Source organism: Molothrus ater, chromosome 20, assembly GCF_012460135.2.
Source record: "Molothrus ater isolate BHLD 08-10-18 breed brown headed cowbird chromosome 20, BPBGC_Mater_1.1, whole genome shotgun sequence".
NCBI classification, from domain to species: Eukaryota; Metazoa; Chordata; class Aves; order Passeriformes; family Icteridae; genus Molothrus; species Molothrus ater.
The window spans coordinates 7,235,337-7,262,413 of record NC_050497.2 but is presented as its reverse complement, the minus strand read 5'-3'; the positions used below and the strand labels follow the sequence as shown (position 1 = coordinate 7,262,413).

At 39.7% G+C, this 27,077-nt stretch overlaps 1 protein-coding gene across 1 annotated transcript in view; it reads left to right on the top strand.

Annotated features, from left to right (window-relative positions):
• Positions 1-27,077, top strand: part of MED27 (mediator complex subunit 27) — an 85,184-nt gene that overhangs the window by 38,901 nt on the left and 19,206 nt on the right. The window contains exon 4 of the mRNA XM_036393897.2: positions 17,883-17,976. Coding sequence (XP_036249790.1) covers positions 17,883-17,976 — 94 coding nt within the window. The remainder of the gene's footprint in view (positions 1-17,882; positions 17,977-27,077) is intronic.

Genomic DNA, 27,077 nt, shown 5'->3' with positions numbered 1-27,077 from the left:
GCCACTCGGATTTCAGTGTGTTCAGGGGTTGTGGAGCCAGATTTTGGGATCCCAAAGCTGGGGAAGCTTCTCCCTTGACTGAACCCACCTGTGTAACAAAAGATCAGGGACAGTTCCAGGGTGATGACACATCATTAACCTGCCTTGAGCTCAGTTTTCCAGGAACAGCCCTTGGCTGGGTGTTGCATTGTCCTTTCTGGATTTCAGGTGTGACACAAGAGAATTACCCAGTCCTTGTCATTTGGATGAGAGATAATTCTAAGCTTTTAAAGACAGATATTTTTCCTTCCCAGTTGCCCATATCAGCAGCCAGAGACAAATGTTCCAGAGCACTGTGAGTGGATGTTGTTTTGTTAAATGTGATGAGGGGGAAAGGGTCTGCTGTTAAATGTGATGGCAATCTGTCTCAGTTAAGTGGTATTTACTGTTGAGCACTCAGTATAATGTAACTGGAAAGAAAAAACTCCACAGTACAGTTTTAATTCATGGAGGGCTTCATTAGGCAGCTCCAGTGAGATCAAATCCAGTAACATAGCAGGGATATAACAGTGGTCATCTCACAACTGGTAGCCAAAGGTACCTTACCAAACTCTGCTCCAAAAAAGAGAGAAGGGGTAATCCAGATGAAATTTTATTTCAGTGTAACAGGTACATTTTAAAATAGGTGCTCTTAAATTGTCTGATTTCTCTGGTTTGTTTTCAGTGCTTTTCACTTGGGTTATGTATCATGTTGACTTTGGGACTTTACAGATGCTTTGTAACTTGTGTAGATACCAGAGATACAGAACATGAGCTTTGCTGCTCTGCGCATCTTTAGAAACACAATTCTTTTAAACATTTTAATCTTGATTTAATCTTCTAATATGTTGATATATCTGACAGCAGGGGTTTCTGCAGTAATCTTCTTTGTTTTGTTATGCCAAATCAGTGCTGCTTTTTTTTTTTTGGCTGCAGTTATATGCTGAATTGAATTTAATTCCATTAAGTACTATACAGCTGCATATTTTCTTACAAAGTAATTACAAAAAAACAGCAGGCATTGATCAACATAGATTGTCCAAAGGAAATACTTTGACTGAAACTAAATGTTCCTTATGATATTCATTAACTGGAGAATAATTTCTATCCGTACAATACAAAAGGATCTTGGATGTTGCCTTATCCATAGTAAATTACTGAAATGTGCATTAAAGAATCACAGAATGGTTTGGGGGGAAAGGGACCTTAAAGCTGATCCCATCCCAGGGGCAGGGACACCTTGCACTACCCCAGGCTGCTCCCAGCCCTGTCCAGCCTGGCCTTGGGCACTTCCAGGGATCCAGGGGCAGCCACAGCTGCTCTGGGCAGGAAATATTGGTTAGGAGATAAAACTTCACAGTGTATTTTAACATGGAGGAAAAATCTATTCTATTTATTCACTTTTCAACAGCTCTTACAGCCAAGTACTGTGGAGAGAGAGTGCATGCAATTGAGATTTCACAATTTCTTTACTGCGTATGGAGCTTTTTCTACAAGTGTTTTGTGAGCCACTGAGAACTGATGTGATGAGCTCTGTGCACGTGCCTGTCATGGGGACATGAGCCAAAAAGCACCTGGGGCTGGTGGCTGTTGATATTTTGTTGTCCTGCTCCACAAATAATCCCCCTTACAGGATTGTTGTGTGATGTGGAGCCCTGTGTGACCAAGCCCAGCAATTTGAAATCATTGCCATCTACTTTGGGGAAGATTAACTGGAACACTGGATTTGGGAAGTGAAAAAGATGAATCTTTTTGGAGACTCTGGGCCATGTAGCAGTGTTGATCTGCTGTTTCCAAAACATGCACAGATCAGGAGTAGAAGACTCTTAGTGAGTCTAGAATTACTGGGGACCTCAGCTCTGTTGTAAAAGAGCAAATTTCTGACTCTTTGATGTATGTTTGCCTTAAAGGTAATGTTTGTGTGAGAACTGTGCCATTAAAAGGTGGCAGTTAATTAAAAGTTGTTCCACAGTCCCAACCATTAGAAGATGCCCTTGCAGCATTTAGAGCAGAATATTAATATTGCACTGTAGGGAATCCCTGTACTTTCAGTAAAAAAGAAAGTCGAGGATGAAGATTTTAATGTGTAATTAAAGACTGCAAATACTAGTTTAACTGCTTGTTTCTGTGTCAAAAAAAAGTGAAAAAGAACACAAACTACGTGTGGTTGAACTAATTAAGACAATGAAGAACAAACTAGATAAGAGAGGAAATTTGTATGAACCTAATAATGATATCAAAGCTTTTGCTAAAGCTGTAATTTTCTAATAAGACTGCTTTAACCCTCCCCAATTTCCTTTTTTTTTAGCTTTGCTATTTGGGGGATGGGGATTCAAGGCTGCTTTACTGCAGCAGACAGTCAGTCTGAAAAGAATAAATTAAAACTGCCTCTTGCCAAATTCAAAAATGTATTACAGCAAGTGTTTCCATCTGCATTGGTTGTATATTCCCTTGTCAGAGAGGAGGAGCAGAGCTGGAATAAGGTGGAATGAAAAGGTCTTTATATTTTGGTGGCTTAGCCAGACCAGCTTGATTGTATAATTGCATTGTGTAGGGTGGTATAAGCCCATGGAGAATGTATTAATTAATAACTTTATTTCTGCATCTCTATAAAATAACCTTTGTCTATTTGAGAGGAAAACTAAGCAGCTACACTGGCAGGGTGATAAAAGTGCTTTCAAAGGAGACCCCTGTACCCTTGAGGAGAGGGAAGCTCTAGGAGTGTATCACAGTAAAAGACTCCAAAAATGCAAATCTTACCTGGAAATAAAGACAATTGAAGTAGTCTCAGCAGTAACTCTACAAAGAGGAAGGTTCTCCTGAGTGATGAACTGCACCATGGAGGTGCCCTGGGAGCTCAGGGGGCTGTTCCCATCCCTGGGACCATGCTCCTGACACGCAGGGTCTGAGAGCATCCCTGGCTGTCCTTTCTAACTACAGAGAACTGCTTTGCTCTGCTTTCTTTACCTGCTGTTAAAAATAACTGTTATTACTTTTTAATTTCACTTTAGGGCATTCTCTGGGTATTCTTGTGTTTACAAGGAATCCTATGGATGAGTTAAATGAAAAAAGCTTGGGGTAGCAAATTCCAGCTGATGACTTCATGGTTTTCTCCTCTAAATATAATCCTCACTTAAAATGATTTGAAGTATTTTGGTACTTATTTTCTAGTCCCATTTTCCCAACACACAGTGGGAAAAAATAAATAAAATGGAACCATTAGAAGTTTCACTGGGTAAAATGACTCAGTTTTCATCTCTTTACAGATGCTGCTTTACTGTTATTTCCATTCTTGATGGGTTAATTTTGGAAGGCACTTGCTCTGTGCTGTGTAGGTTTTACCTGCACAGGAGTAACATCACCCTTTCAATTTCACTGATGTTACTCAGCAGTATGTGTATGTTATTGTGAAAATAAATGTATTAATAGTGTGATACGCATTGCTAATTGACATACATTCACCTCATCATCATTATCTGATTCTTACCTTTGCATGGGTAACACAGGGAGAAAACTGCACAGGGGAGACCTTGTTAACATTGGAGACTTGGGTTGGCTCTTTTCTGTGGCTACACACTGTGTCTTTATTGTCTGTGAGTCATGGCCAGGGAAATCCTGTAGTAAGCCCTCTAATTTTAGCAACCAAAAGCACCTCCATGCAGCAAGTTTTGCATTGAAATTAAATTTATGCTTTAGTGTTCCTTAAGATTGTTCTTTGAAACTCAGTTTTGGGAAAGAAAGTTTGGCACAGAGTTGGTGGTAACGTAGTGAATCACTTATTTAACATTTGCTGAGCTTACCTGGAATGAAATGAAATAAAAATTGTATTCTGTGTATGATCATTATGCTCCACTGTTGCCTGTAATGCTTTGACTCCATCCCTCACAAAATGTGATTGTGGAATGTGTTCAGCCTTTTCATTCTGTGCCATGTGTGTTTGAAAGCACTTCAAGATACAGACTCCTAAATAACTTCTTGCAGAGCAAATTACTGTTTTGTTGAGTTGTTCTGTGCCTCAGTTTCCCCATGGGAATGGTGAGAATTTTATCATCTGGAAGCTGTGCAGGAATGCTGGGAGTGAATGGAGCAAGAAGGAATTAACCACAAAGCAGCTGCCTTCCTCCAGGGAGAGAGTCTGGACTTCTACCTTTTATTTTTGCTTGTTCAAGACCAGGTAATATTTTTTAAAATCCAGACTCTGGGAATGACACATTGTAAGAATGAAGGAATGACCAGATAATTCCTACTTGCAAGGTCTGATAGGAAGCTCTCAATATCCACTGCCAGCATTTGTTGTGATAAATGAGTGGTGATGTATTATCCTGTATCCTTTGTGTTCTTGCCTTTAGGTGCTCATTTCAGTGATGGAAGGCTAAGTGCCAGCACATGAAATAATTCCACACAAGCCTGGCTGGAGCCTGTCAGTCTGTGTCAAGCTGCTTAAACTCCTGTGGCCTCAAATTGTTGAACTCTTTTGCTGATTGTTGTATTCAGTGTTTGGTATTAAAATCAAATGTGCTCTAGGAGTAGCAAAAAAACTCTCTGTGGTTTTGGTGTGTTTTAAGTCAGAATGTAATATCTGTGTCCAAAATAGCCCTGTAAAGCTGAGCTCCCCTGGAGCCAAACCCAGGCTTTTCTACTTCCCTATTTTACATGCAGAACCTTCTTTCATTTTGGCTTTTGCATTTTGACAGTTGCTCAGCAAAGATGATGCCTTTGCTCATGACAGATCTGTGTGTGCCATGTAGACAGGTCTTGAAAAGAGCTGAGCCCACTTCTTGTGAACCCTTGGGAAGGACAGTTTGAGGGCAGTGCTGATGGAAGGAGAAAACATATTTTTGAAGAAATTACATTAAGTAATAATGTAGATTATTGTAGCCTGCTTAAAAATCCCACAGTGAGAAGCTGAGATAATTGAAGGGAGTGCTACAAGGAGGAGTGCTTGGCATTTAAAGTAATAGTTGCATGATTTTTTTTAAATCTGAAATTTGGCTTAAAAACAGTTTCTATGTTGATGCTTCTGTGATCTTTTCTAGTTTGAAAGTTGCTCTTCATTTAAACAAAAGGTTTCTTCTTCAGCAAGCTGATTTTACAGTGTAACAGATGATAAGCAAATTTAATGCTTTCTAATCTTAGGTATTCCTAGGGAAGTGAAATGGATTTCTTGACATGACAGAGCAATGGTGGCTCCTGTATCCCTCTTGTAAAATGAGCCTGTGGACAGAAAATGCCAGGTAGAACTATTTTAACATGTGATTCTGCTTTTAAAATTAAAATTTATTTTCAGAGCAAAGATAGCAACTTTAACACCACAGACAGAAAATCAATTATAATTTTTGCTAGTACAACTAAAATATTATCTGCTGCTACTAATTTCTTTTTGTTGTTCTACAATTGCTGTCTTCCTTAGTTTTTTATTAAGTCATCAATAGGGATAAAGATTCTGATACTGAAGCCTGAGTGTTGTAATGTCCTTCTTTCTGTCCTGCTCTTTTGCATCTCTCAGCAGTGCCATGATTGAATCATCTCTTTCTGTGCTGGTATGTATTAAAGCCAGTTAATTTTTGGTGTCTTAGGCATTACCCTCCACCAAAAAACTCTTAATTCCAGTGAACAGTTTGCTTTTGTATTAATTGCTTTGTTAAAGTGTCAGTAAATAAATACTGGATCTTAAAGGTCTGCATTTTGCAAATCTCTCAAATACTTTCTGCTGAAATTCTCAAGATATCTTAAAATGCTGGTGGGAGGAAAGTACACAGAGAACCTGGTTATTGGATGGTCCTTAGATTTTCAGGTTGTTTCAAACATTTCTTTATCTCTCAACCTGCTCTAGTTTATTTTGGAGAGTTTCAAGGATGAAGTTGTTTTCTCTCACATGAGGTCTCCACTGTTGACTCCTGGTGTTTTCAGTTCCTAAAAAAATAGTTCCTTCCTTCTCCTGAGCATGAAGGAGAGGATGTACTGAGGAAAGTTCAGCTCTGAGTGAGCAGAGCCTCTCCAGGTGTCAGGGAGCACTAACTGCTGAAATACTGGCTGATGTTTGTACACACATGTCCTTTGGGGTTTTTTTTAAACCCTTGAAAAGAACAAAATGAGAGATTTGTTTTGTTTCCTGGGTTTGGTTTTTATTTTTGCTGTTGCTGACTCCTCACCACTTGACTGAGCTGGTAGGATGGGGTGCAGGACGCCAGTCAGAGCAGGGAAGTTCTCAGTGGTGGATGTAATTTCATTTGTTTTCTTCTCAGTTAAGCATTCTCTTCCAGCTTTCCCATCATCCTTTTCAGAGTTGTTGTGTAGTGTTTGTCTCATTGTTTCTTTTGCCAAATTGCCAAAGGAGGCAAATATTTTGTCTTTTTTTTAAAAGAAGCACTATGAAGTGCTCTTAGGAATAGGTGCCATTAGAAGAATGCCAGTGTAGTTCATGTTTTGAATCTACAGGAAACTTGATGATGGCAATTAGGCAAAAAAGTGAAAATAATTAAATGCTGAAAGAGAAATCAAATACAGAAATGCATGTTGTGCACTGGGTAGTGAATACAAAGTGAGCATGGCTGGGGAGCTCCCTTAAACATCTGCAAACTCACTGATGTTTGGGATGTAACTGCAGGAAGGTCTGTGCAGCCAGTAGCTACCATTGGGTGATATTTTATCTCTTTCTGTAGGGCATCAGTTTCAACTGGTTGACTGACAGTAGCTATGTGGGAGCTAATTAATCATATAATTTGCTGTCATGTTACTGGGTGAACCTGGATCCTGGTAGCAGCATGGATTGGAGATAATGGTTTCCTAATGATTGAAACTGCCCTAATAGCTCTGGCCCTCGTGCTTGACTTCAACGTTCCTCTGGTGGCTTTTAGAAAAATCTTTGATGTGAGGTTACCCTTAATGAACATTCTGTCTCCTCATACAGGTAGTTTGCTGCTGTGTGGATCAGATACAGCTGAGCCTCTTTCTCTTCTTTATCCGCTATATTTTTAATTAAAACAGCATATTAATAACAATAATGCATTGGTATATAATGTGCATGTATTCAATATCGATCTGTTCTGCAGGTTTTACTTCCTGGTGAAGAAACTTGAGTCGTTTTGTTGGGTTTTTCTAATTTTTAATTGGGTATGGGTTTTCAGACCTTTCCCCAGGAAATTTTAGAGCTCTGTGTTGGGTGGAATAGTTCAGGTTTGCCCAGAGAGTTTTAATCAGAAAATTATTGAACTCTTTCACAAAAACCTTTCAGCTTGGACACTATAAATGTGTAATGTAAACAGCTATCTCAAGAAAAGGAAAAATAGGGAATTTGAAACAGAAAGAAAACAAAAGTAACCTTGCTTTAAAAGACACTGTCATTTATCTCCATATTTAAAATTTAGTGTGTGTGCAGGGAATGTCTTTAGTCAGTGTAAAAATCTAATTAAATCTTCTCATGGCAGTGATTCAGAGCTGACCCTCTCTTCATTGGAGCATCTTATTAGAATAATAAACCACTCCCTGCTGAGAGCCACTGGCATTGACAGACAGGCCAGACACTGGGGCTGCTGATCAGAAAGGGTTCAGCAGGCTCATGTTGTCTGCAGGGTCTGCAAGAAATGTTTTATTGGCCCTTCTCTAGCAGCACTTTGGAGATGTTTGGCAGACTACAAACCCTGGCTTTTGGCCAAGTACAGACCCTGGGACAGGTGGATTATTTTGTACCACTCAGTCACATTACAGTGGACAGGATTTAGTTTTTCTTTTTTTTAAATAAGGGACTGTGGATGCATAGACTGTCCTTGTTTTTTTTTTTAATCTGTATCTATTTACTATTAGAAATTATCTGACAACTTGGAATTTCTTTACTTTGAATAACCAACTTGATGTGCCTTAAAGGAATTTGCTCTTCACAAGTTTTGAGCTCGATATTCATGAAGAGGATTGGGAAATGTATTTGAAGCTAAGCTAGGCAGTGTTAATGATAATATTTGTGCTTACCTTGGGAGATCTTCATTCCTTGGATTTCACTTGGGCACTTTCCTCTCTTAGTCTGCCTACATAAACAGAATCATATTATTTTTAGTAGGCTGAGCTTTTCGCCTAGATTGCACCAGACATGGTAATTTTGCAGGGCTTATTCTACTTTAGATATATTTGGCATTAATGCTAGCTTAGGTTTTATTTTTTAGTGAAGCTCTGCAGTTGATATCAAGCAATGCAGCTACAGGACTACACTTCTGAATTTCTTATTTCTTACTCTGGTACTTACTTGGCTTTAGTCCAGCTCTCAGCCCCATGAAAGACTTTAAACTCCAGCTCAGAGGCTCCAACATTTCAAAAGCCACAGTGAACTTAAAACCTGTGTGATCTCTGCTGGGGCTGCACGTGATCCTTGTGTGAGTGGAAATAACAAATGAGAGGGAATCTGATTACAGGAGTGGGGAAATGGCCAGAAATGAGCAGTGAATTTCTGCTGTCACTTTGCTGCCATGTCTGAGCACTGTGCTCACCAAGCCCAGCAGTTACAGCCATGAGGAGCCCTTTTCTTTAACCAACTTTCTTGTTCAAGGAGAGTTTTTCTCAGAGAGTTTCCTCCAGGGAGTTCGCCCTCCTCCCCCATGCTGACTTTCAGCGGAAGCCACGCAATTAATTTCCATAAGCCCTATAAAAAATCTCAACCTAAGGAACAGCTTGTCATGCTGGAGGAAGAAGTGATGAAAGCATTTTTTTTTTATAAAATAGTGTTTTGAAGGGCTTCTCTCCCCTAAATGTTTGTACTGGGAGAGTCTTGAGTTTATAAATGCCTAATTGTTCTTGTTATCTCCAGTTTTTCTACTGAAGTGTGAAGATGACCTTGAAGGAGTCTTTTGATAAAACTCTGAGTTGTAAGATAGATTTTTATCTCTGTAGTATCACAGGCAGATCGAAGTACTTGGTCAGATCATCATTCTGAAGAGCTAAAAACCAGGACTAATTATGAAATTCCCTCAAGAAACCTTAAACTAAGTGATCACAAAAGTTGAAATGGGTAGAACCTTGTGTAATAAATTGCAGTAGGCTGTGCAACTTTTATACCTCATCTTTTCTGCTTTTTTCTTCACCTTTGCTTCCCTCTTAATTACGGAACAAATTGATCTTAAGGATCCTTAAAGGCTGATATCAAGTATCTGAAGTACCCTTAGAACTAGTGATATTAAGACTTGCCTGTTTCTATCACAATTTATAATTTTAACAAAAGCTCTAGACCTTAAAGTGGATGATTTTTTTGGAGTGGCTGTTTGAACTCTATTGATGAGTCCTAAAATTTGAGTCTTGACATGCCAATTCTGTGTATTTTTAGTCCTGTGTATGAAATGGTCTGTTCTGCTCTCCAGAGAGTTAGATCCCTAATCTTCCCTTCCTCCCAGCCTCTGGAATTTGTGATGCCTTCACTAAGTTCAGGGAGTTGATGTGCCTAAGAGAAGTGATCAGTGAGATCTCTTCCTGCCAGCAGTGCCTGTCATGGTCAAGCCCAGGGTGTGAAAAGGTCTGACTGGGCACAACATCCTGTATTTCCTGTTCATCACTCACTGCACCCAAAGGTAAAATCTCTCTGCTTCCCATAAGTATAGAATAAATAATAGGTATCATGCATCATCTGTTGCTGTTCATAAAAGGAGGTAAGTACTGTAATTTCTGCTCTGTTGAGGGAGAAATAAAGCACAAAGAAAGAGAGTGAGAAGGCTTTGCTGTTGCAGTAAATCTTCAACAGCAGAGCTGAAAATAACATGTTATAAAATAATGAATTCTGGCTTGAGAAGGCTGAACTCAAGTTCAGTGACAGTGGGGAGTGGTGCATGGTGTCAGGGTCCCATCAGGGGGTCAGTGCACACAGTGGGGCCTTTCCCAGATGGGAAACAGCCCCACTCACTTCCCCTGGGAATCTGGCTGAGCAAGAAACCATCCCAGCCCCTCCTCACATTTCCTCGAGGCAGGACTGAACTCTGTGCCTTCCTTTGAGGCCCTTGTCAAAGCAGGGTCTGGTGTTTACTGGGGTCAGCATCAGCTGAACCCCCTGTCCCTCCCTGCAGGACTGGGAGTGCAGGAGAGGAGATTTCACCTCCCAACACTGACCCTGCAACCCCAGGTGAGCCCTGAGAGGGTGGGGGCATTATCCAGCTTTGGAACACCATGAGACAGGTCTGTGTGTGTGCAAATGTTGTTTTTTCCTTTTTAAAGGACTCTGGGTTGAGTTTCTCCTGAGGAGTTCTATCACAGCTCTGCTGTATGGAAATGTTTGTGTCACGTGCAAATTTAGGCTGATGTGTGGGGCACAAATTGCTTGAAAAGTTAGGAATAATTCAAGAACCATCTAATGTAATAATTCTGATTCTTACCCTGAAAATTACTCCTTTTAGCATTTCTTGTTAATAATAACAGTATTATTATTGTTGTGGTGCAACGTCATGTCTCATGAAGTGGAAATATAAACAGTGCATTTGTGCTGTGGGATTTTGGCTCTGAAACGATTTTACCACTGATGCTGAATGGTTATGGGAGGGCTGGTTTCCCTCTCAAGGTGTGTATAAAGGAGTTAATGCTTTTCTTTTTCATAAAGCACAGACCAGTGCAGGCTCAGGCAGGATCCTGGTGATGACTGTAAAGTAGATGCATGCTTGTTTTGTTAACCAGTTTTCACACATTCTAATATCCATATTCCTCTCATGATTACTGCTGTGAATTAAAGGCATTTTGAAGAGCATTCCACATAAGTACAAAGAAAGCTATTTCAATACTATAATAAAATAGCCCTGGGAATTGGACTGCAAGGTCTCTATTTGTAACTTAAAGTTTTCCTTATTAAAGTTAATGCTTTTTAAGCTGGTGCACTGGAATTCAGCATTGTAAGAGATGTCTTTTTGCTCTGTATTAAAAAACAAAGTATGCACTGATAAAGTGTGTTACAGAGTGTGTTACAGAGCTGTTTGTTCATATTTAATGTAAATGTGCAGATGCCCAGAGACTGATTCAGCAGCAGGTTTGCATTCCAGAGGCTTTCAGCAGGAGAACCTGTGTTCATTTGTGCCATCACTGTCAGCTCAGACCTTTGAGGACATTCCAGGCAGGTCTGCACCACATCTCTTAGCAGTGGGCTCACGGTGGCACTGAGGAATTCTGAATTGTGTTTGCTGTATAAACAATGCCTCTTAAGTAACAACATTTTACCATAAACCAATATTTTATTGTTGTAATAGAACGACCCCAGTGTGCAGCAGCCCTAGCCCATGATGTGCAGTGCCAGGAATTGTGTGTGCAGCCACACAGGGAGTTGGATCATGAAACTGGTTTAGATTTAAACCAATGCTTTTTTTTTTCAGTTGTGAGCTCCAGCTCCTCCAGCACAGCACAGCTGAGGGGGCTGAATGCTGTGCAGGAGGGGATGTGTCAGTGCCTTATGTCACTATTGCTGCCGAAGCCTGAAAATTGTTGAATCACAGCCTCAGGTTTCTAAATGTCTTTGTAAATCCAACCCTTAAACACTCTGTCTTGGCTTCTGGAGAGCTGTCCAAACGATTCCACATGTGTCCTTAAGTGCTGTACCAGGTTTGGCCTTTTGTGAGTGAGAAGTGCAGATGGTGAGTGTTTGATACAGCTCTGTGTGCATATGCTTTTGCAGCAGACCACCCTGTGTTTATGTGTAAACACTGCTAGACTATTTAAGCACTTAACTTAATCTTTTGCATCCACTCAGTAATAAAGCATAATTCCTCTATGACCAAAATAACATCCATAGCAAAGTTGAAAACAGGAGGGTTTTTAAGAATCAGCAGAAGTCTGCCTTATCTCAGGTTTGGACCTTTCAGTGCTTCCACCCCTCTGAAGGTGGAGTGGAGTGGGGTTGGGCAAAAATTTTAGCAAATTTGTTCCTTAGGATCTTTGTTCAAGGTATGTCAGCAAATCAGTTCCTTACAGCCCACACGTCCTGGCTTCTTCCCACACCTGTGGATTCCTACTCTCCAGTGCTGAAACTCTGCTCATTCTGTGGTTTAGCCCCAAGACTGAAGAAATGTGCACAACTCAGCTTTGCTCCTTTTGCTCTCACCTCACCTCCTGGTAGTTAGAAGTCAGTTAGTTATTTGAAAGACCATTTTTCCTTTCTGATGTGTCATGAATAAAGATTTTACAGCAGGAACAGAGGCATTGCAGGAGTAGCAGAGACCAAGTCAATGTGCAGATGAGAAGGGAAGAGTAAGAGGAGCCAAGAGGATCCTGGCTGGAATCTTCCACCACGAGAAACTTGGAAATTGGGTGAGAAGAGAGAGGAAACTGCTGAAGCAGTTTGTTAGAAAGGACAAGAGGACGGTGTTAACAACTGTATGAGAAAACAGCCTGGCAAGGAAACTCATAGCTGGAGAAGTTGCTCAAAACAAGAGAATTTAGTACTGGAGCCAGGAAACCGTGAGCATTTTATAGAGGTTCTGCAGAAATGAAAAGCAAGAGCCTGTGTTAACAATAAAAAAAAAAAGCCAACAGAACCTGTAGAATCTGGGAGAGGAGGCAGAGACTTCCAGGATTGTTGTACAGATGTCAGGGATGGTGCCAGCTGTCTAATTTAGTCCTGAGACGTGAAGTCTCCCTCTCAGCGTGTGTGGTGTTGGATTTCTTTTCACGCTCTTCATTGCCTATCCAAGCAGGAAGTGTCATCTCACCAGAGCTGGCAGAGGTCACTGTTTTAATAACTGTTGTTAATTGATGCTTCTGAAAAGCTTTCTATCAACTTGAATTTGCTACCTGCAGAGACTTGCCTAGCAGGTAGCTGAATCAAATTAAAACTTAAATTCCGTGATGAATAAATCACACTAGAACTGTGATTACTCTCTATGTGTTAAAATATACTATTTTTTCCAGACAGCCTGCCTGAAAACTATTAAATTTCTTTGTAAGTTTATAATATTTTAAATTCTGCTGCTGCTAAAATGTTTTAAGTTGTATATTGAGTCTTGGTTCTGCCAAAAATAGCTGTTCCATAGGTCTTGGAATGAGTGCAGGCAAACGCTGTCCCCTGATGCCTCCATCAACCAACCCAACATGTGCAGCAGGGCCAGCTCATGCTTCTGAAATATCACACATGTGAAAAGAAATTATTAACTGGGTTGAAAATATTAACTGAAAGCCAAAAAAAAAAAATCTGTCAGCAAGTAAATACTGTGCTAGTGAGAGGATGTGTGGAGAGTTTCCCCTGTTGCTCTCCAAAATATCATGAATCCAGATTTGACAGAATTGTAGAGTTTATTTTTGTCTTATGTGTGGTGTTTTCTGCTAAGTGTATAGGAAAGATAACTTCTTTCATGTTACAAATGTGTATTTTAACCCCTTTTCTCTTTATCTCCATCTTCCCAAGATCACTTAGCAAAATTTTCTTTATTCCAAAAGAAAATTATTATTATTAATGCCTATATTTCTAATTTTTAAATTGTATTGGGTGGAAAAAAGAACAGCATGCAAGTGAAACACTGTGTGGGAAAAATGCTATTTAAGTCTTGTCTAAGCTGTTAAACATCACACTAACACTGGATTGCTGGATCTAATCCAGTAAAAATTAAAAAAAAAATCAAAAAGAGAGGTCACATTAGAGAGCGAAGCCATCTGTCCAGTGTGGAATTGAAAGGCATTTATAATGAATTACATTCCTATATTGCTGTCTTTTGGGGGGCCTTTATGTGAATCAAAGAGATGGTACAAGACCATTTATCTACAAAAATGGTTCCTGAATTATTTCTACATTGTCAACCTGATGTTTTAGCATGAAACTTGTCAGTGAGTGTTTTGCATAGATAATTAGGCCTTTCTAATAAGTGTTTTCTAACTGGCTTCAAAGGTGTCTTCTGCATGTCCCAGGCATTGTTTCTCTAATAGGGACTAAAGGATTTATGTGTACATTTACTAGCAAAATAGCAGAGATTTTTCAACTAATATCTCTATTCCTTTATTCTAGTTTCTTTCCTGCATGTTCATAACAAGGCTTCATTTGAAGTGTAATATTTTGAATTAATTTTAGTCATTGCTGATGTTCATGAAGTAGATTTGTTTTGACTTTTGTAGTATTAATCTGGCACGTTTGCGAAAAAAATAACTCTTCTACATTAAAATAAAAATACTGATTTATAGGGTTGACAGCCTTTGAGAGCATCTGATGGGACTGGCTGGCTCTGCACATTCAGATGCAAACCCCTGAATGACAATATTACCTTTTTTTTTTAAGTAAAGATTTTGTATCTGAAATACAATTTTAATACATCCTGAAAAATCGTGAACCTGTGTCATGAAGGAAAGAAGAAGAAAAAATGAGATGAGGAAGTTGGTACAAACCTTCTGTTGAAGATGTTTTAAAAATTTTCCCCCAGACCAGTAAAATTACATTGGGGAAATTGTTTTAGTACTTGATAAGGTGTAATGAGGTGAAGACCTGTTGGTTGTGCCTGTTGTTCTTTTCTGAGTAGGATGTTCAGGGATCTGGATTAGGAGGCACTTAGGGATCTGGATTAGGCTGCAGGTGTTGAAGTTACTTAAAGTCTTTTTAAATAGCATGGGACTAACTCTGGATGTTGCATTGAGAAGTTGTTAAATGTTTTTGAGACCTAGGATAGTTCATAATATGAAATTCTGTCTATAAAGAGTTTAAATTCTGTGCTGTAAAATGGGGATTATTGGGTACAATCTTTTGCAGTCTGGCTTCAGACCTTTTTGAACAACCTTTGCATCCCAGAGAAGCAACAGGGAATTTGTCTAGACACACTATTCAGCCCTTTGTAGGTGGAACAATGCCTGTTCTAGGACATGAAATTCCAGCTTGTATTTAATTCTGAGAATTCCATTAATTTCTTAAGATTAAAATAAGCCAAATGTCTGAACAAATTTATTGGCATTTGCTTTTCCCCACTTTGTGTTATTTCTTCTGGGTTTGTAAATGCTCCTTCCAACCATCATCTTTTGTATGTAGGAGAAAACTGAGATGTGCAGAGGACGTCAGAAGTGCTTTTTGGCAAAGTAAAATTAGACTTTTCTCCATCCTCAAGTGCTTTGCTTCTCTGAGACTGGGCAAGAGGTTCTGTAACATAAATAGGAACTATCATATTTTTGAGCTAAAACTGGACAGAGATGTGTAAATTTTGTAAGTGCTTATTTTGGCAGTAAATGTCTGTATTTCAGTTCTACAAAATAAGTTCCAGACAGCGGCTTTTTCTCTGACCCTCTTTCCAAACAGCCTTGGGAGTGCACTTTATCTCTTCTTTAACATGTGTTCCTCAGTTTTCTCTGAAGTTATCACCAGTTACACTTTTACATTACTTCACTGCATCTGATTTCTCGTGTCCATCCCTTCACAGGATATTTTACCAAATGTCCTCTCAGAAGGGTAAATCTACAGAATTTTGCCTTAGAAAAGGCTGTTTGTCAGTTTGTGTTTGATATACAATCCAGTCAGGCTAATTGAGTAATTATATGTATGTTTGGAAGAATCTTTGTTCTGATGAATGCTCAGGAAAGCCTGATGACTACTTGGAAAAAAGGCATGGGGGCACAAAGCAATGCTGCACACATCAATGCATTTTCTCCTGTTAGTCTGGGATCTTCTCTGACATCCCATTGATGGAGAAGAGAAGGAAAAGGTTCCCTGTGTGATGGTCCTGACAGAGCTGCCAGAGTAAAACATCACATGTCCTGGAGCACATGGTTTTCATTTTCCTTCTTCTGTCAACTGATCTATGAAACATGGTACAAAATTAACCGGCATCTAAGCCCAAAAAGTCACAGTAAGTCACCTTTAAGTGCTTTCAGAAGGAAATTAGGAGATTTCTGCTTTGCTGTATGTGTGATTTCATTTAAAGGGAAGATTCCACAACCCTGGGAATGCCCTGTTCTGCCTTACACTGCTCATGTAGTACAAGTTGGGTTTGAGTCAGATTTTAAGCCTTGTGGTCAAAACAAGTTTTACATTTAAAAATAATCTTATCTAAGAAAGACTTTGAAGAATTGATTACCTCCAGCCAGCCTGGATCCCATTTTCCAAGGATGAGTGTACATGTCCACTGGGATTTTCAGAAGGACGTAAGCAGATTAAGTGCCCACGTCCAACTGTTGTTCACATGATTTAAAATTACTTGAATTTTCCTTCCTTAATGCATTGACTATGCCAATGTCTTAATTTCTACAACTTTTTATTTTGTTTGTTGTAACTTCTCATTGCCTAAAGCTTGGCAAATTGCAAAACTTAAGCTATGCACAAATCTACATCACAACGTGTTCAGAACCACAGAATCTCTCCTTGCTTGCACCACAGCCAGTCATCCCTGGTCCCCCACAAGCAAGAGATTAATTTATTTGCAGAGCCTGGAGTAATGGCATTTATCAAGCAGTATAAACTCTCCTGCTGGATGAAATCAGCCTGGGATTCAGCAGTGTCTGAAATGAGCTGGGTTTGTGCCCTCCATGTGTGGTTGAGTCCTCCTGGAGCAGTGGCTGATGTGCCTCCTCTTTCCCAGTGCTGAGGAAGTTCTTGGCTTTTGGATGTTTTTGGCTTTTCTTATCAGCAACAAGTGTTAATGAGTCATTACAGTGAATGGGGGAACTTTCTTCTGCACAATGGCAAGTGTGGATTAAGGTTCTTGTCCAAAATTGTCATAACTCATTTCATTCTTTGGTTACTTTTAAAAGCTGACTTTACCAGCTGAGGAGGTGTAGCTTTCCTGATTTGATTTGTTTTAATCCTTTGCAAAGTAGCAATTGGAGCATAGCACCTCATTGTTGTTCAGGAGGTTTTAGCACTAACATAGAAATTAATTACTTTGAAGAGCAAGAATTCAACATTTTTTGCCTTTGTTTAAGCAGATTAAAGGGAAATAATTTGCCTTTTTTTTTTTTGAGTTTTACTGTTAATCTAACTCAGGCAACCAATTTTCCCAAAGTCTCTTTTTTCAGAGCAGGTATGTGGATTAGCATGAAAACAGTTTTATTTACAAAATCATTCATGGATCTGATCAAGTTGCAGAGTTTGTAAATGGGGACAGGTCAGTGCACAGATGATACAGACTGTCCTGGGAACTCTGCTAAAGCAAATATTTGGATTTTAATGTGTTCAGAGGGATGGCTGGAGTGGCATGTCCATGGCTTGGGGTGATGTGTCCTGAGAAACAAGTCTCTGTAAGGTTCTTTTCACTGTTAATGGAGGTCAGTTCTTAATTTGATCCCAGGGAATAGGACAACTGTGTGCCAGCTCACCTTGGCCTGCAGAAACAGGGATTACACCCAACAGAAAGGATGTTGTTTTACCTTTGTGTTTGATTGCTCCAGAGAAACATCTGGAATTTACCAGCCAATTTCAGAGTCACCAGTGCATGAAATAAATTGGAAAGATTCAGGGGAAAAAAAAACCACCCCTAAGAATCATCCAAAGACTTTGATAAAACCTTTATCTGTTAAGTTTATCAAAGAGAGAGTAAGGACATGACAGCCTGTGAATTCCTGCACTGGAGGAGTAATTGTAATCATGTGTCCTTCAACCCTCCTGAGGAGAAAGTATAGAAATACCATGGCAGGAGTTTGAAGCTGACAGATTTGGACTGAAATTTAACAGTGCATGTTTTTAAGGGCAGAATAATTGATTTTCAAAACAACTTGCAGAGGGCTTTGGTTTGTTTCCTCTTAACAACTTTTTGAATTATTTCTTGCATGTGATTTTGAAAAATACGCAGGTATCAGAGAGAAATTGGTCCAGGAAAGTCCCATAAACACGGTTTAAAAGGATAATTTTCAAAGGATAATTCCTAAAAAGGACAAATGTTTTTTAAAAGCACAGTTTGGATAATGTGAGTGTGTGAGAGAGCCCCTGTGTTGATGCTGCTGTGTGCTTTGGTTGGTAGGTACGTTGATGATGTGATCAGTCGCATTGACAGGATGTTCCCTGAAATGTCCATCCAGCTCTCCCGGCCAAATGGAACCTCTGCAATGCTTCTGGTAAGCTGAAACATTTAATCCTTGAGTTAATTTTCTTCACAGGTTGAATTGCTGTCCCAAAAATGCAGGGTATTAAAGATTTTTTTTTTTCCCCAGAAACATATCATTCTTCATTTGCCACAGCAATGCAGCATCTTTCTTGCTCTTAGGCAAATAAGTGATAACAATAATTTCCCGTTTAAACAGAAGATCTCTTGCTTTATTGTTAAATGTGACTGTAGAAATATGAGCACAAAACTCAAATATTCACTGTGGGTTTTGGCAGACTTGGCAATGAGTGAATCCTAATCATGATAATTAAGAAGGAAGAGAATGTTGTCAAGAAGAAAAGAAGAAGGAAACCAATATGATTTAAATTTGTTCACGTTGCTCTTGGGTCAGTGGATTTCTGTTATATGATGAAGTTAAGAATTTGCCTTTGAAGTAAATGAGCAGTAAAGGCTGGATTTGAGATAAACAAGTCCAATACATTCAACTTATTTCTGCCTGACCAGGCAGGATTTCATTGCAGAGGAACCTATTGTTCACATCCATTTTTACAGGCAGCTGTTGTGCTTACAGCAAAAGAAGTTTTCAAGGCTCTTAAGACTTTAGGTGGAAGAGGGATCCATGGTGTGGCAGCTGGATGCTGATTTCCTTCTAGGGAAAGGCAGAAGTCACATATTTTGCCAAATTTTAAATAAAACTAGAAAATACACCACATGCACAGATGAAGAACTGAGGCCAGTTCAGTCTTTTCCATCTCACATTTCTCATGGAAATTTCCCTATTGCTGTGATTATTTTTAATTTTTAAGTATTTTAATTGTATTTAGTTTTAATTAATCAACTGTCTAACATGTCATTATTAACTTTCTTTGAACAGCCACAAATTCACAAGAGATTAACTGAGTCAGAGGTTAAAATAAACAGCTGGCATTAAAACATTTAATCTGCAATTGTTGGATTCATCAAGTGGAAAAATATATTCCAGAAAAGAATGGAATTCGTCAGTGCAGTCTTAAGAAGTTAAAAGTCTTAGAAGTTTTTGCATTTCCTCTTAAGCTGACTTCGTGTTTTATCTGTTTTGCTGTAAAAAAAGTCTGGTTTTGCTTCCTTACTTTGAAATGCTTTCCATTTTCCTGGAGCTCTTCTTTGGATACTGAAGTACCTTCCACTTTTGGTGGCTCTTTGAGGTGGTCAGGAAATGGATTATGTTTTTCAAGACTCAGACACAATTAGGAAATAAGGTAAATTATCTTGGATGTGAGTGCCAAGGAACAAGGTTGGGTGGTAACTAAAGGACGTGCCTTTCACCAGCAGCAGTAACAGTGAATTCCATGTGGCAGTTGCTTTCTAAATCAAGGACATTTTTGTTCCTACAAGATCCCAGCCCCATGTTGAACCAGTGGTGTGCATATTTTCCTTGGATCAGAGATCAAAAAGATTGTTTTTAAAGTATTTTTGTGTGTGATTGTGTGATGGGTTTATCATTTTTGCTTTTAGCCAGGTTTTCCTCTTCCCCATCTGTCTCAGTTGATGTTGCCAATATGGCACTTTCCATCTGGCCCTGACTGCTACAAAAGCTTTTGCTGTTTTCAGCCACAGATCCTTCAGTGAAAAAGGTGCTGAGGGATGGGCAGTGTGAAGAGCACCTCCCCCAGAAGGAGGGAGGTTTCTTCAGCACTTGTGATTTCTCACTCTGAACTTAGCCCAAGCTACATCTGGAGCTGCTCCCCTGCTGCAAGTGTGGTTTACCTCAGTGCCAAAGGCTCCAGATAATGCTCATTTTATCAAAATATTTCACAGCCAAACTGTTTGCCCAGAGTTAATTAACTAACTGTATAATCTCAACCATGCTCATCCTTGGGCTGTTCATAGCACACCTGGTGTCTTAGGAAGGTCCTTGATGCAAAGGTCTGGTTTTTATGGCATCTTTAAACACAATTACTCTATCTACCAGAGAAAGCCCCTGCATTCATCTTCAAAGGCACTGGTAAGCACTATGCATATCTTAAAAATGTGTAAATTATTGGAGGGAGATGGGGAAGAAGGGGAAGGGAGGTCTGAGTGACTCTTTGAAACTCAAGAAACATCGGGGCCTTTGCCAAACAAGTTATCTTTAGGAAAAAGACCCAAGAGAGAAAGTTTCAGCCCCAGACTCTACAACTTCATGTGCACATGGAAATGTGTTGATGTCCTTAGCTGTAGAGGTGGGACTTGCAGCACCAAGATTCATCTGGTGGTTCAAGGAGATGTCTTTCTCTTCAAGAAGAACAAGTTGCTGCTGGAGAGGGTCCTGTGGTGAGGGGCACCCAGAGGATTTGGGGCTGGAGCAGCTCTCTGATGAGGAGACACTGCGGAGCTGGGCCGGGTCGGTCTGGAGAAGGGAAGGATGAGAGAGGATCTTAGCAATCCCTGTCAGTAACTCCAAGAGGTGTAAAGTCAGTGCCAGACCCTCTTGAGTGGTGCCCAGTGACAGGAGAAGGAGTTACAGCCATAAACTAAAAGAAACCACAGAAAGTTTCACTTCAGCACGAGGAAGAACCCTGAGATGAGCTCCCTTGGTTAGGGCATGGTGCCAGGTTTGATCTCCTTATGGGCCATTCCCCTTGATCCTTGGGGGTTCCTTCCAACTCAGAATATTCTGTGAGAAATTCTTTCCATGGAGGGTGGCAGAACCACCCGGGGAGGACGTGGAGTCTCCCTCTCTGGGGACATTCCAAGCCCCTCTGGGTGTGTTCCTGTGCTCCAGCTGGGCCCTCCCTTGGGCAGGGGGTGGCATGAGATGATCTCCAGAAGTCCCTTCTAACCCCAGTAATTCTGGAATAATTAGGAGCTGTGTGAGCCTGTTGGTCAAGCTCTGCTGGCGAATAACCCTCGTGCTCAGCTGGGCTCTCCCTGACCAGAATCTGCAAATTCCTGTGAGAAAAATGAACTGCTGCCTCCAGACAATGAGGAGGGTTTTTATGCTTCAGATTTATACACAGCAATTGTACCTCATTAGTCTGGATTTATGCTACACAGGCCAAACACATAAATAATTGAAACCTTTCAGAGCTGTGTTAGATCCTCAGCTGATTTTAAAAGCAGTTTATTGTGGCATTTCAAGGTGCTGTTTAATCCCAGTCTTCACCAGTGATTTTTCAATTAATCTTTTAATAGCACTATGTAGAAAATAGACTAAACATAGAATTATATCAGCTCTAATAACTCTGTAATGCAAAATTAATTTCCAGCAGCAGCACAGGGAAATGTGGACTCCTTAAGGTTTTTTGTGGGATTTTATTGGTGAAATGCCAGGAATTGTAAATAGATAAACCTTATCTTGTGTATTAAGAAAACATTAACTAATTTTTCATTAATGAAAATACCTAGATTTTTTTTCTTGAATGATTAGTCATATTCCTAGATATATTATTTTTCCTACTGTAATAATCAAATTAGTGATTGTTTCACATACCTTTTCCATTATCAAAATTCAGAATATTTTTTGTGTGAAACAAATCCTGTGTACAATTTATTCATTAGTAACAGAAAGATTTTAGAAGGCAGTAAACTCCAGCCCTACTTTTCCAGCTAAGAAATCTGAGTTCCTTAGCACCATGTACCCAGCCAGTCCTACTTGGAGAAGCAGATTATTTTCTTATCTGCATCTGGGAACTACTTTTTCTTTAAATTCTTTTTATCCCAAATATTTGTAAAGAACTACTACAGAAATTGCAAGCACTGGTAAATATTTTTGCAGATAATGGAGCTGTTTTCTGTAATTTGTGTTTCTAAAGTATAATGATATGTATAAGTAACTTCCAACCCAAAAAACTGAATTGTTTCCGCCAAACTCTGGTCAGAAATCATGATTTTTTTCTTTCCAGGTTATCTTACAAATTTTTGCTTTTAATTTTTTTTTTTATAAATTTATACTGCTGCCTAGATTTTTAATAGATCTGTCATATAAAAATACGAAGCAGGTTTTTTACAGAGTTTTTATTCATTCTCCTTAAAACCAGACACATTTGCATTTGAACTTTCAGATCTTGTTCCCAGCATTTGCAGCAGGCTGATTGTGTGGCAGTGGGTTGTATTAATTGCAAATAGGCCAGACATCTGTTCCTTGAAACTGAATAATTCCTTGTGTCTCATTGTTGTTTATTAGTGTTTTACATAAAACCATTATTATTTTTATAAGGAAAACGGATTCTGAATTTTATTATTTGCCCATTAAGAAAGGCACCAGACTGATTTCTGTGCATGAGACCCTGATGTTGGAGACCTGGGAGGAGTGGGGAGGAATTTGCAAAGTGCTTTGAAATCAGTATCGATGCTGTATTGATTGGAAACAATTCAGAGCTGTTATTTCCAAAACAATTTCATATTTCCAAAGTGCTTTGCAGTGTAAACCTTCCTTCCTTCTTCCCTGTTGGGTGGTTTATCAGGAGAGCAGTGCTCAGGGATAAATGCAGGTGGGTTCATGGGAGGGATGTAGCTCTGCTGGTCACCTTTGGTGGCTTGGGCACCTGGTTTTTAGGGCTGTAGGATGAATTATTTGGGGATTTACTGCCTTGGAGGCAGTAGCTTGGTTTTGGTGTTGAAGGGAACACCTGGGATGGTGTTTAAGGAGTCACTCCTGAGCTCACAGTGACTGCACACTTTGTGCCTTAAGATGGAGAAGCAGCATTTAAAAAGCATTAAAATCAGCATTTAAGGGGCACTAAGTCAGTGGTTGAGGTGACATGGGCAGGGAAGGATGTCTTGAATTACCAAAGTACATGAACAAGAGTTGGCAAGTAAACTGGGAAGTGTTCTCTGCTTGTCTAATGAAGAATGAGGAAGATGAGGAAGATTCCATTGGGAAAAGGGAACAAAAATAGAAAAAAGTAGATAAAAACTTGTGAGAAATGTCCTCAGCTTTGCTCCCTCCCCAGGGTTACTGTGCCCAAAGCTCTCAGGTGTGTATTGATATTCCCATAGATTTATATTGTGGAAGATCACACATCATTTTCATCCTTGTAAAATTCCTGGTGTGCGTTAATTTAGAAAGGAAAAAAAAGTCAAAATCCATTTCATCTTCTGTAGCAATGCTGGACTGGAGTGAGTGTTCCCTAAGTGTGACTGGCCACTGGCAAAATCTGTCCTTGAACCTTTGAACAATATTCCTGTGCCAGTTTTTTTGCCTTATTAAGAGAAATGGGAACGTTGGTGAGGGAAAAGAGCCAGCTCATCCTTCATATGGTGGGAGCATTTAAAGTCCTTCATTTATGTTGACTTTTTATCAGGCACTATTGCAATTAGGTTAGACTAATGAAAGGTAAATTCCAGCCCTTGCATAAAAAAAGAAATCCTTGTAAAGAACCTAATTAGTATGTTTGTTTATTTAGACTCTAATGGCTTAATTGCATCTTATCTTGCTATTTACAAATAGGCATCATTAAAGAATAATGAGCATGTGAGGGAAAAAGCAGCCATACCAGCAGCAGATGAGACATAAAAAATGAGAGGAAAAAATCTAGTTGAAAGTCTGTGTGTTGGGATTTTTTTTAAACTTTATTTTTAATGCAAAATCTTTTTTTTCCAGCATATATAAATACGATTTCCATGCATTGTACTGATTAGTAAGAAGGATCTGTGAGTGGGAGGCTGAGCTTATGGCTGGTTCCATGGCAAGGAGCAGGTGTCTGGCCTTTTGCTGGAAATCTGTAGCTTGGTTACATCTCTGGTTGGATGTTGCCTTATTTCTGAGGTGAATAAAAACCACACACACATTTGTGCTCCTTTTTATAGAAGTGGGGAGGTGCCCATGTTAACTGAAAATAATGTTTTCTTTCTTTTAGCTCTGCATTGCAGAGCATCTGCAGCTCAAATCAGCAGCAAATTCCCTGGAATGCTGAGGGGAAATCTGCAGCTTTGGGAATTTTTCATTTCACAAAGTATGGCAGCTCAGTGTTGTCAGCATACATTTTCCTGATATCAAACTTAAATTTTAAGAAAGAACATTTGTTAATGTGTTGCTTAAATGGTTGATAAAAGGGCTTTTCACTTGATACTAGTTTCAGTGAGGAGGCAAAATTAAAGGGGGGAATTCAAACTGATTCCTCCAGGCAGAGTTCTGGCATGGTAAATTGATTTTGATCCTTTCCATTTTGTAAACTCATGTGGACCCTGATTTTGACTTACTTGGAAAGGTACTTTCTTCTTTTATAATTATAACTGGTGTTAAATGGGACCTTTTTTTAGCAGTCTTACAAGAAATTATCTAAGTCATTCTCCCTGATTATTCTGTTTCCCCCTCTCCCTTTCTTGGCATACTGTGTCTGTCAGATGCTCCTTGAGATTTATCTTGGTGATAGACAAAATATTTTTAAAACTGGGATATTTCAAGAAGATTTTTATTTTATATGTCTTTGTCAGAAAAGCTGCATAATATTGCAGATTTCAATCAGCTGCCTGTCCTACCTTCTTCTTGGGTTTGCCATTTTAGGAAGCAGGGGATTTATGAATAACTTAACTGTCTGAATTTAGTATACTTTAGTTAAAAGGAAGTTAGAAGTATGTTGTTATTACACAGCCCAAAACAGAAGCTACAGAAGTATTTAACTTGCAACTGTTCCATTTTCAGCTCACAGAACTGTGGGGCATATTTTTTCATTCATATTAATTGAATTTTAAAGTGACCTTGTACATGTATTGATTTGAATTAAAATTTTCTACATCAAGGACGAGTTGGCATATATCCTTCAGGCAAAATATTAAAAAGCCAAGTGCTGTCTTAACAGGATATCGACAGGAGAAGTTGAAATTTAATAGGAAAACTTGGCTTAGAAGGGAAATTGTTGCCATTTTGTCACAATTGAAAGGTATTTTTTCTGAACAAGGAAGGAAACTTCTCTCTGTTGGTACCTGTGGAAATGCAGGGACATTTCAGTGCCCATTAAATAGGGACCATCTGGGTGAGTCTGGACCTCCAGGAGAGATCTGCACTTTTGGAGCTTGGAGTAGAACTATCAAATTACTGGTTTACCAAAGGCATTAGTGTTCTATTACATTCTTTCAGGTGATCTGGAGGGACACAGCTGCATGACTGTAAGTGTAAATTATGTTCCATACATAGATCTGTTCTGAGCACGGCCTCCAAGCAGCCGAGTTGAGCAGGGATTGGAATAAAATGGTCTGCTGAAAAACATGGTTTGTAAAATACAGCAGAGTTGAACAAAAACATTAAGCCCTGGAAATGGTTATGAATCTTGATTACTGGAGGAAAAAAAGAAAGGCTATTGCATTTGCTGTGTGTACAATATGGAATGTGCTTCACCCTGAAAATAGCTGTGCAGCAGAGTTGTGGCTTCCACGTCTCACAGCATCCTCCAGTCTGGTGACAGGCTGTTGTTCATTCTTTGTACTACTACCCTCATTCTTTCAGTGCTCTCAAAACGATGAACTGTAATTTCTCTGAGCTGCTCTTTTACAAAATTCCTGCTTCTGTCAGACTTGACTAATGATACAGTCCTACAGAAATCGTCTCCATGTCTCGATCTCTCTCCCAGCCAGAGTAAAATCTGCAGGAATCTCTTGTCAAAACAAGAGTGGTACAAAAGAGGGAAGTTTTTTGTTTCAGTACCGGAGCACTGTAAAAGCTAATTCAGACAACCCAGCACCAACCCAGCCCAAGTCTGGATTTCCAGGATGCCTGGGTGCCCCTCTAAAGGGGGAGTGCAGCTGTAGGATCTTTCTCAGGGAGCTCACTGAGGTACCCAGCTACAGCTGGGTTTCCACAGCTCCTTACACATGTGGGAGACGGGAATTTTGAATTTCTGTGGTCAGGCAAGGGGCTGATCAAGGTCCTGTCCTGGACATTGTGCAGGATGTGACATTTCAGTGCTGTGATGGATTCTGGAAGGGGGGAGTGAACCACTGGAAAGGTGTGAAGTCAGATCACCTGGAAAGGGCAGGGAGCTAATGCAGGAGCATCTGTGCAGGTGGGGAGGAGGTTTGAGGCCAGCAGTGAGTTCATTCCAGCAAGCTGGAGTGCCACACACAGGATTTTTCACTGTACTATGTTCCACTGTTCACTCTGAGGATTTTCAGGAACATCCCACACAAGCTTCAGATCAACCTCAGATTTATTTCTACCTGGCAGCAATGGGAGGTGCTGTGAATGCACAATGGAAAGAGAAAGAGAAAGAAGGGAGCATCAACTAAAGTGTGTGAAGGCAATGGGGATAGGAAATATTATACAGAAAGCTGGGTCTGGGTGTTTGTAGGGCAGCCTTATCCTTCTTCCATTAAGATTTCTTTTTCTTTAAAATGTCTCCTTTTCCTCCTTTTCATTTTGTTATGTATGGTTGATGCCTAGTGTGAAGTTATAAATAAGAGTCTGTTCTCTCAGCAGACCAATATCCCACAGAAGTGCCAGTTTTAATAATGCAGAAAAATAAATTGAAAACTGTTAACTCTTAATGTGCTGGCATCTTTTCTCAAAGTTTACTCATTTCCTCCTCTTAGCAATTATGACAAAACTCTGTGATTCCAGTGGGTGATCAGCATCATAGCTTAGGCACCTCTGGGTAATGACTTTGCATTTCTAACTTAATTAATAGAGTGCCAGGTGCTGAAATAACTCTGCCAGTTTTTTGTATATGAGGACCAGCTAGACCTTGTTTAAGAGTACCCTGGCAAGAATACTGCATTTAAACCAAAATTCACAGCACCTGACAGCACAACGTGGTGTTTCCATACATGTTCATGGTTCCTGGTGTGTGCATGGCTCAGGCCCTGATACAACTTCCTGTCCTTCAGCCTTTCACATTTTTTCCTTCACAAATTACCCATTCTTCTGATCCACTTTTTATGTTCTTGCAGCATTATGCCTGGCAGGCTGCTTGATGGCTCTCATTGTCTTCCCTTCCTGTTCCCTGCCTTTTCTCTTGCTGTGAATTTGTCCTGCCCTGTTGTTCAAACTCTTTCCTGCTGGAGTTCTCCCTGTTCTGTGCCAAAGGTTTGCTATCAGTTCTGTCCAGGGTTTGTGGCTCTGTCCTGCTCTGTACTGATTAAATCAGCTCAGGCTGGGGCTGCTGCTGTTGGAACAAGGTGATGGGCAGCAGTCATTAACAGAAGTTACAAAGGAAT